The 10,095-nt window shown below is 58.4% G+C and overlaps 2 protein-coding genes across 4 annotated transcripts in view; one reads left to right on the forward strand and one right to left on the reverse strand.

Moving 5' to 3' along the window:
- The window catches only part of POLR2F (RNA polymerase II, I and III subunit F), a 13,782-nt gene extending 8,535 nt beyond the window's left edge, over window positions 1-5,247 (forward strand). Inside the window, exons 3-5 of one of the 3 annotated variants that reach the window (XM_006166242.3) lie at window positions 1,354-1,484; window positions 4,606-4,705; window positions 5,094-5,247. In XM_006166242.3, the coding sequence (XP_006166304.1) occupies window positions 1,354-1,484; window positions 4,606-4,705; window positions 5,094-5,147 (285 nt within the window). In that variant the 3' untranslated portion in view covers window positions 5,148-5,247. Of the gene's footprint in view, window positions 1-1,353; window positions 1,485-4,605; window positions 4,706-5,041 lie in introns of all 3 variants that reach the window. The other 2 variants (XM_006166240.3, XM_006166241.3) reach the window with 2 other exon arrangements.
- Window positions 5,248-7,337: 2,090 nt separating this feature from the next.
- SOX10 (SRY-box transcription factor 10) overlaps window positions 7,338-10,095 on the reverse strand; it is a gene marked incomplete at its 5' end in the record, with an annotated part of 3,498 nt that continues 740 nt past the window's right edge. The window contains 3 exons of the mRNA XM_006166249.2: window positions 7,338-7,457; window positions 8,352-8,499; window positions 9,453-9,579. Coding sequence (XP_006166311.2) covers window positions 7,338-7,457; window positions 8,352-8,499; window positions 9,453-9,579 — 395 coding nt within the window. The remainder of the gene's footprint in view (window positions 7,458-8,351; window positions 8,500-9,452; window positions 9,580-10,095) is intronic.

The raw sequence follows: 10,095 nt of genomic DNA on the forward strand, positions 1-10,095 counted from the left end.
ATACATAGAGACAGAAAGCGAGAAATCACCCCCCAGGGGGGATGGTCACACCACAATCCCTTCTCCTCCATTCTCCTCTCAGGATCTTGGGCACACACGCACACGCGCCCAGCGTGAGTTTTAAGCCACCGGGTCTGGGACGCAAACCGCGGTTGACTACGTGGGAGTCCAGCGACATAGCCATTACGCTAACTGCTGGTTCCCAAGGCCGACTCCTCTTTAGGAGCTTTTCTGTGCTGTTCCCTCTTCTAGGAATCCTTTTCCCTTCGATACACCCATGGCCCACTGTCCCACCTCCTTCAGGGCTTTGTCCAAATGTCACCCATTGAGGCCTTCGTGACAAGTCCTGTTTACAGTTGCAGCACTTCTCCCTGACTCACCCCTGGCACCCTGGCGCTCCCTGTCTGTCTGCTCTGCTCTTTTTTTTTTTTTTTTTTTTTTGGAGAGGTTTTTGCTATAGGGTGCGTGCGCTTGCCAGACAGACAGACAGAGGGCCAGACAGAAAGTGAGAAATCACCCCCCAGGGGGGATGGCCATGCACAATCCCTTCTCCATTCTTCTCTTGGGATCTTGGGCACACACGCACACACGCCCGGCGTGAGTTTAAGCCACTGGGTCCAGGACTTGAACCGCGGTCGACTGTGTGGGAGTCCAGCGACATAGCCATTACACTAACTGCTGGTCCCTGTCTGCTCTGTTTTAATACTACATGTTTTACTTACTGATTTTGCTCCTGTGTCTCTTCGCGTTACGGGGTCAACGCTCTAGGGGAAGTCACTATTCTGTCTTCCGCACTGATCCATCCCAGGCCCTCAGGGCTGGCTGTCCGACCCTGCCTGACATAAAGCACTCAGTGAGCGTGTGGTGACCTCATTCTCTATTAGAGACGTTACTCTCCTACAACCCTCTGTGCCGTTCCTCCCCCAGATTCATGTGCTAGCGCTGCGTGTTTGTGAAGATACCAAGAAAAAGCTTAATTTCTTTGTGGTGTTGAAAGGTGGGGCCTTTGGGCATTATCAAAGCGAGTAGGGTGGGGCCCCTGCGATGGCCCTGGTGGGTTTGTCAGGACGGAGAATAGATCGGGATACACACTCGTGGACACCGACATGCACACTCTGGTTCTCTCGTGACATGACACTGCCGGGCCTTCACCTCACCAGCTCGGAAATCCTCGCTATGGCCTCTGGGCCTTGGACTTCAGATTTTGATCCAAATAAACCTCTAGTTTCTGAAATTACCCAGACTCAGGTATTTTCTGTTATTTGCGACAGAACAGACTGGAACAGTCAGCACACACCTCCCCCCCACAAACACACCCTGAGATATTTTTTCTCTTTTTGTCCCGGTATCCAGGAGGGCCAAGAGAACGTCGAGATCCTCCCCTCTGGGGAGCGACCACAGGCCAACCAGAAGCGAATCACCACCCCGTACATGACCAAGTATGAGCGGGCCCGCGTGCTGGGCACCCGAGCGCTCCAGATCGCGTGAGTGTACCTTGTCACTGTCCCCATTGGTCAGGCAGCCGTGAGCCCAGAGCTGCTGATGCTGCCCCACTGGCTGTGGAAGCAGACTCCACGCTCTCACATTCTGAACAGACCTAGTTCTGTCCCTGGGTGCCAGGCACTGTGCTAGACTCCTGCCTTCAGGGCACTTGTGGTCTAAGAGCACAACTAGGACACGGACTTCTGCGAAGTCAGAACAGTAGAGCAGAAAAGTAACGTGGAAAACCCAGAACGCGGTAGTTGACTGCAGGGTGAGAGGACAAGAAAGTGTGGATTCAGAGAGCCCCAGACCGTGTGCTGGTTAAGTACCGATGGGGCTGAAGGGGCTTTTTGACATGAGGGAGACCAGCCAGCCCCGCGCGGCAGGGAGGGCTGTGAAGGCCCAGAGGATAGCAGGCTTCTGGGCATTTGGAAATGCGTAGGATCTCCTCTCCTAAGTTGGGAAGGACAACAAGGTTCAGAGAGCCAGCAGACAGGTGGGGGTCCAGGTGTCGGACAGTTGCAGACTCACCCAGGTAGCCGCAGGAGTGTGGCCTTCCAGATGTGGCTGCAGAGGACAGGCCGGACGGCACCTCTGCCGGCAGACACTTTTCTTGAAGAGGCTGGGCCTGCTTTCTCGGCTCCTTCAGATGAGTTTCTGCTCATTCCTGGGGAGGAACATTAAAGGAAGGCCTTGTGCTGGGCAGCAGGAGGCCACGGGAAGGAGCCCCCCCCTCAGGCTTCCACGCTAGTCGGAAAGCAGTGTGTGCTGGAGGAAGGGTCTGTCGGCCAGGGAGTAGGAAGCGAGGCTAGAAAAGAAAGCCAGGCCAGGTTTGAGTCCGGCCTGCTGGCGCAGCCATGGTGTGTCTGTGTTTCCTGCCCTGGTACTCAGCACTGGCCTTCTGTCTCCTGCAGTCCCGTGGGGGCAGTGTGACGAACAAACCTGGTCCATACCAGGTCTCGTGTGGGCAGCCCTGTTCTCACCCGTTCCTCAGTGTAGACCTCGCCAGCCCCCTTGCAGTCAGTAGCCACATGTGGCTAAAGGTCACTGTACGATAGCATGGCTACAGGACAGCTCTGTCATGGGGCGTTCTGTGGGCCACGCTCATCTGAGACAAAGTGACCCAGCAGGAAGAACAACTCACAAGTCGCTCTTTGAACAAGTAGTCTACTGTGTGCAAGTGACAGTGCGGGCGAGAGTCCGTGCCCGCGTGACACTGTGAGTGTGACAAGTGTACAGACAGCTCCTTGGGGGTTTTCTGGTGGGGAGTAGGCCTGCACACAGACACCCAGAACCCAGGGCAGACAGTGGTTAGAGATGACACGAAAAAGGAGAGGGTGACTGGGAAGGCTTCACGGGGCGGTTGGAACCCTGGCGAGAACAAAGCGGGAGGCAGTTTAGTCCCAGGTGTCAGGAACCACAGGGAGAGGGCCGGGTGGGGGCTGGCAAGTATGGATTGTGCTGGGGCAGGACGGCAAGTAGCTTGGGGCACAGGGCTGGTAAATATGTCGCGAGTGCCGTAACAGGTTCAGAAGGTGGGTGTTGATTGGTGGGCTGCGTGGGGCAGTTAAAGGTTCTCAGGCCCACACCCAAACCACTCCCAAGTCCAAGTCCTGCTTGTCTTGGGGTTGGGGGGCAGGTCCGCCCAGCTTGGCCTCGTCTGCAGTGCCCCTTCTGACTAAGGGCTAGGACGCCATTGGTGGTGCCCTGCCAGCTGTAACCGTGGGCAGCAGACTGTCTCACGCAGGCACAAGGCTGGTGACCTGCACACCCTGGGTGCAGGAACTACCCCGCCGGCAGGTTTGGGTGAACTTTCATTTGGGTCTTTAGCACCACCTGGTGGCTGATGCCGGTCACATCGAGTCCAGGCCGGATGTCCCGGTGTTTCTCCGTGGAGCCCGTGAGTGAGACATCATATCAGGGCACGCTTGCACTTGGCAGGGCACATGCACGTGGCCGCCGCTGAGTGAACACCCTTGAACCGTTCATCTCTTGGGAGAACGAAGGCGTATGCAGGTCAAGGAGAGCGTCTTTTTGCCACTTTCTCTGAAACTTTGTATCTTGGGGACATTTAAATACTTGCAGAGCTAGGATGTGGGAAAAGTTAAATACCTGGTTTTTGCTCTTGGGGAATTTTCAGGCTTTTGGGAGTAACAGACACCAGCATGGTTAGTAATAAAATTAGTAGCCCGAGGCTCTCAGACGGGCTGATTACCAGAGCCGAGCAGCTTCACAAACGCAGGCTATCAGGCCCCTGATCTGGAAATTATCTTCAGAGGGTCTGGAGACCCAGGAGACTTGAGCTGGGGTAGTCTAGGGTGGCTCCTCCAGGAGGTGAGCCTGGAACTGGCATCCCTTGTTCGTTTTTGGAGCCTCTGCTGCAGGCCAGGTATTGTGCTGGGGCCAGGTCCCTGTGGGGAATCGCGTGTGGTCCTGGGCCACCAGGAACCCGTGGTCTAAGGTGAGAACATTCCAGTCATGTGATCGGTCCACTGAGGCTGGAGCACATGCAGATGAATTGGGGGCCAAAGTCCAGCAGATGGTTTCCACAGTGCTGGCGTCTGAGCCCCCAGGCTTCTAGGGAGGAGAAGAGGTGTCAGAGGACGAGGGGAGTCCGCCTGCTGTGGCCAGGGAGCCGTAAACAGGGTGGCTGCAGTATGGGATAAATGCAGGGAAGTGGCAGGGGAAGGGAAGGTGCCAGAGGAGTGACCAGGCTGGGCTCTGACCTGTGTGGGGGAGCTCATGGAACGGTAGTGAGGAGATGAGCACCCTGACCACAGGTCCCGGGGGAGGCTGGGAAGGGGGCCAAGCTGGAAGAGCAGGACCCCACGGTGACATTGCTGCCACATGGAGGGTTACAAGGCAAGCTCGGCACAGAGGCAGGGCTTGGGTTGGCCTGGAGCGGTCAGAGCAGTGTGCCTGCACACATACCACCGTCCTGCTGGGACAGCGCCTTGCTGTGGGCTCAGGAGAGCCCTGGGGGTGGACTTTGGCAGTGCCTGGCATACCATGGCCCCCCACGCCTGCCTGCCTGGAAGGCGACCCTCTAGGTGAAGACCAGGAGTCCGGCCTGCCCCCGCCTGTGGACCCTTCTCCCTGTGTGTGGTCTCCCCTGATGCACAGGAGTGAACCCCGATGTGTGCACCTGCAGGATGTGTGCCCCCGTGATGGTGGAGCTGGAGGGCGAGACGGACCCGTTGCTCATCGCTATGAAGGAACTCAAGTAAGTCGCCCAGGCCATACTTGCTCCTTTGCTCGGGAGGCCCCACCCTCCGCCCCACCACCCCGGCTGGCCCAACTGGTGCTCGTTTGTGTAGACCCCGTGTAGACCCCTCATTCACTCAGGAGCCAGCCTGCCAGGTGGGAGGGGACAGGACAGGGGAGCATGCCGACGAGCCCTGGACCCCTCCCGGCTGTCAGAGTTCCCTGTTCTGCTGGAGGCCCTTCCTCGCACCCCAGTACGGCAGAGCCCTCCTAGCCCCTCCGCCCCACGTTTGGAGGGGCAGAGACATGCCCTCCCCCAGAATTCCTGTCCTCCCCGCACGCTCATCCTCCCCAGAGACCCCTGCACGGCGTGCTGCGGAGCTCATGGCCTGGCTTCCCCTGCACAGGGCCCGGAAGATCCCCATCATCATTCGCCGCTACCTGCCCGACGGGAGCTATGAGGACTGGGGGGTGGACGAGCTCATCATCACCGACTGATCTTCCCGACCTCGCGGTTTCTCTCCCCACTTTATGTGTAAATAATAAACTTCTCAGCCCCTCCGCCTGCCACCCAGCTGTCTGCGGCCCACCGCCGCTGCCTCTGTTACCTCCTTGCGGCCCATTGCACCCACCCATCCCGGGGGCCCCGGGACTGTCAGTTTGTCAAGAAGCACTGGGGACCCTTCGTGCCGTGGATCTCTGCATCCCTCCCTCCAGAGCAAGGGCTGCTGCAGGGGACACCTCAGCTGCCTTCCCCGCAGACAGACGGGTCTTTGTGCCCAGGGAGCTGGTTACCACGGAAACTCCCAATTTCCTTTCCAGTGGGGACTGCTGCAGGGGCTTCTCCCTTCTCAGGAGTATCACAGAGCAGGTCTCATCAAGCCACCCATTGTTTCCCAAGGACCTGCCTGGAGCTTCTTATCGAGGGCGCGGATCCCCTTTCAGGAGCAGTGCCCCAGCAGGAAGCGTGGGGGGTGCCGTGATCCCCTACCCTCCTCCAGAGCCCAGCAGCTGGAGCAAGGACACAGCACCTGCCTGCTCCTGCCCCACCCACCCCTCCTCAGGCCACTGCCCACACACTGCCCTCTGAGGCCCACTCCTGTCTGCCACACCCACGGCCTCCTCCCCAGCCCTGAAAGATGTCCTTTTCCTTTTGTTTGGGGGACACGATCCTCAGGCCTTGAGTGGGTGCTGTTGGGTTCAGGGTCAAGTTACTGCCTTAGGTGCTAAGGGTCCTCTTCTCCACCCTGCTTACGCAGCCTGAGGTGCCTCCTCGTTCCTTGGGACCTGGAGAAGCTGTGTGACACCAACAGGAGAGTTGGCTCCCTGAGTATTCCGGGTGGGTGGCACTCCCGCGTGCTCCCCTCTAGTGAGAGGAGGAGCCAGGCTTGCAGGAGGCAGGGCCCCGGGGAGGGCTGCACCCTGGACAGGTAGGGTGATGAGCATCCACATGAGTGGGAGGGGTGCTTGTTGCTCTGGAGAAGGGTTAACTCAGAGCAGCAGACTTCGCACCCCCTTCACCACCCTCCAAGCCTGTGGAATCCTTTAATCAAGTTGGGTGCTGAAATTTCAGCTCTGAAATGCCGCCTTTGTGCCGGCATCCAGGCAGCCGCCCCAGAGTGCGGGGGTCATTTTCTCGGCCCCATTTCTCTAAATGGTCTCTTTGTTCCCTGCTGGGCCGCTCAGTATCAGATGTGATTAAAGGGAGATGGGGCTTGGGTGCAGGAGGAGGGAGTGGGGGGTTAACCCTTAGGGGATAGGGTGTAAGGGAAATGGGAGGAAAAGTGGGTTTTTCCTCTCACCTCCTTCCCATTCTATCCCACTCCTAGGAGCCCCTTGACACTCTGCTGGCCGGGCCTGGGTCATGACTTCTCTTGAATGGCAAATCACCAGCCGCACCTGTTCCTTAGGGCTCGGGCATGGTCTCATTCACCCCATCTAGAAGCACCTCCAGGACCTTGGGTCTGAGATGCACAGCCCAGGGCTTATGGCTTCTCTGGGATCCTTTGTCCTCTCCCAAACTGCTCCCATCCCCACCCATCTCCCAGTCTATGAGTGTTCTCCTCCCTGCTCTGCTGTGACCACCGTCCCATTGGGAGCAGGAGCTAGGAAGTGGGGCGTCTTGCCTTGCAGTGAAGGGGGAGGTGTGTGCCGGGGGATCCCCAATTCTAGAGTAGACAGCACTCGGCTCATCAGAGCAGCGCCAGCAGCCTCCAGAAGCTTTCTGTGAGCCAGAAGTGTAGGTGACCCCATTTCCGTTCTGTGACGGTGACTGATGGGGGATGCCACAGTGAATCCTGACTGGCCAGGCACGGGCAGCTTCCACATGGCTGTCGTGTAGAAGCGTGATGTGATTAATAAGGGTTTCAGAACCGATTCTGCTCCCTGTGTAGATAGAATTGGTGAGGGGGCGGTATTTAGTGTCTGCTCAGGGCCACGCCCCTCTTCATCTCACCCTCGAGTAGGGACTTGAGAGGGCAATCATGCGGGTCCTACACATGCAGCCCTGCGGAACTGAGGCTTGAGAGGCAGTCCGGGAGGGAGGTGGGTCCACCCCAACACGATGAAGTCTGTTAGGCGGTATAAAGGCCCACATGCCCCCGAACTGAAACCCAGAACAGCTCAAGTAAACGTGTCTAAAGGGGCAGAGTTCAACAGCGTGGGGGGGTGGGGTGGGGAGAGCTGAAGGCCTTGTAGGATGCAGCTTCCAGGTAGAGGCAGTGTGGCAACCCCAGGGGGCCTGGGCTACTGCACCCACAGCCAAGTCCTAACTGGGAGGAGGGGTCGGAGGTGTCGGAGGGGTGGGAGCAGCAGAGAGGCGGAGCCCCAGACTGAGTGTGGAAGTAGGGCCTGCACCACCAGCGGGTGGAGGAGAGGGTGGAGGAGAAGGTCACAGAGCAAGCTCTGGGATCAGAATGGGTTCAGGTTCTGCCACCATTTCTTAGCATTGACGTCTCACTGTTTATTTTTTTAAGAGGGCATGTGTGCTCCCCAGAGAGGGGAGGGGGAGAAAGCAGTTCCCACAGGGAGAGTTCACATTGAAACTCATCTCCCTCCCTTTGGGGTTTTGGGCACACATACACTTATGTCTGGCATGTTTCTCAAGCCTCCAGATCCAGGACTCAAACCATGTGGTCGGCCGTGTGAGACCCAGCTGCCTTAACCACCAGGCCAGTGTCAGCCTGTTAGCATCGGCCTCTCAAAGCTTTAGCTTCCCTTTCTAGGAAATGGGGATGGTCAGCCCACTCCCTTGTAGGCCTGGGTGACATCACACACTCACCAAAGCGCTGGACCGGCAGCGCTCCGTACGTGGTAGCGCTGGCTATCAAGTGAGCTGGGCTTAAGGGAGCACTTCCGGCTACCACAGCCGTCCATCAGTGGAGCGAGAAGAGGTTCCCCACTCATCTCCCTCCCTTTGGGGTTTTGGGCACACATACACTTATGTCTGGCATGTTTCTCAAGCCTCCAGATCCAGGACTCAAACCATGTGGTCGGCCGTGTGAGACCCAGCTGCCTTAACCACCAGGCCAGTGTCAGCCTGTTAGCATCGGCCTCTCAAAGCTTTAGCTTCCCTTTCTAGGAAATGGGGATGGTCAGCCCACTCCCTTGTAGGCCTGGGTGACATCACACACTCACCAAAGCGCTGGACCGGCAGCGCTCCGTACGTGGTAGCGCTGGCTATCAAGTGAGCTGGGCTTAAGGGAGCACTTCCGGCTACCACAGCCGTCCATCAGTGGAGCGAGAAGAGGTTCCCCACCCCTGGAGTCGTATGCTTGCAAGGGGGAGTAGATCTGGGCCCGAGTGCAGGTTGGACTTCGGAGGAGAGGGCTCTTAGGCGTAAGCACTTGAGGATTAGATTGTGTGTCTGACATCCTCCATGTGGCCTGGACACGGGTGGCTGCTGTGGAGGCTGGGCTCCGCCAGTGTTCTGTGTGAGTCCATGTGTGGGGGCGGGCTAGTGGCGGGGGCCACTCACACATCTTGAAGGACTGGACTTCCGACTGCAGACCACCCATTCTCACCCACCTCCTCCTTTTCAATACCTGTCTCTGGAACTCTGCAAAGTCCCCTCTGCTGGGTGAGCAGGGGACGGCTTACAAGGCAATGAGGGGCTGAGGGGCACTTGGCAGTGTGGGGCCCAGTGGGGTGGGGAAAGGCTTGGTCCCTGAGCAGACTGACCCCACGGGATGCCACTGTCCTAACCCGCCCCGTGGTCCTCGTCTTTGTGTTACCCACCTTTAGTGTCCTATTCCTACCTACTTCCAGGAAGCGTTTCAGGAAGCAAGGTACGGGGATAAGAGACCAAGAGACAGGCCGGCCAGGCCCTCCAAGCAGGTAACCGGAACCTTTAATTTTATTACGTGGAATGCTTACGGCAGAGTTAATAGGGGCTAGAGCAGCTAGGAGAGAGGGGACTACTGAGATAAATAAGAGGGGACAGCAATGAGTTACATGTGGCTCAAGGGGCTGCAGAACAGGAAGAGGGGGCAGATAGAGCTACATACTTTATTCAGATACCACTGGGAGGCAAAGGGTCAAAGGCCAGGGCAAGGTACAGGTCAGGATTTTAGTGTCTTCAGCCTGCTGCCAGTGACCTGGTGCTGGGCCCTGAGTCTCCTCCTGGAGCCGAGGGCTTGGGCCTGAGCAGCTGTGATTCTCTGGGAAGCCCAGAGGTGGGGCTGATGGAGTAGGGACCAGAGTCTGGCGAGGAGGGGAGTTGGAGAGGAGCCCTGAATTGTCTCTGAATCCTTCTCTGGAGCCCCTGCCTCCTGCCCTCCTGGGATGTGCTCAAGGTCTGCGAGGTCACCACGGAGGCCTGGGGCTCCCTTGCTCCATCAGACAGGGAGAGGTTATTGGCACAGAATTGGGTCTGGGGACCTCTGCCAGGGCCTCCTGCATTCAGGAGGGGAGGGGACATTGAGGGACAAGAACCTCCACTCCCCACGAGACTGTTCAAAGCAATCCTCAGCCCCCTCCCCAGTGGCAGAGGCAGCCAGTCCCAGGCACTGATGCAAGTCTCTAGGTGGCAGGGGAGACATGTCAGCCCCTCGTTCCCCAGGAGGGGAGCCGACCACCCTCCCTGTGAGGGATGTGTGGGTCCTTCCCGGGTCCTGGGACTGAGGGTCAGCCTGTGGGGAGGTGCAGCCCCTCATCTCTGCCTGGGGGACAGAGGGCCTCCTGTGTCAGCCCAGGGCCTGGCCGGATGGAGCCGGGAAGGGCACGTGGATCATCAGGGCAGTGAGCCAGACAAGGCCTTCCATCAGCTCTGGGCCTCTGCAGCCTCCTCCACGCCACTGCCAGGCCTGAGATGGGTGGGCGAGGAGCAGGGCGCACAGGCTGGGGCGAAGGGGCACGGGACCCCAGAGGGGCCTGCGGGAGTGGTGGTGGGGCCCCTTCTGGGCCGGGATA

Source organism: Tupaia chinensis, unplaced genomic scaffold, assembly GCF_000334495.1.
Source record: "Tupaia chinensis unplaced genomic scaffold, TupChi_1.0 Scaffold144197_2, whole genome shotgun sequence".
In the NCBI taxonomy this organism is placed as follows: Eukaryota; Metazoa; Chordata; class Mammalia; order Scandentia; family Tupaiidae; genus Tupaia; species Tupaia belangeri.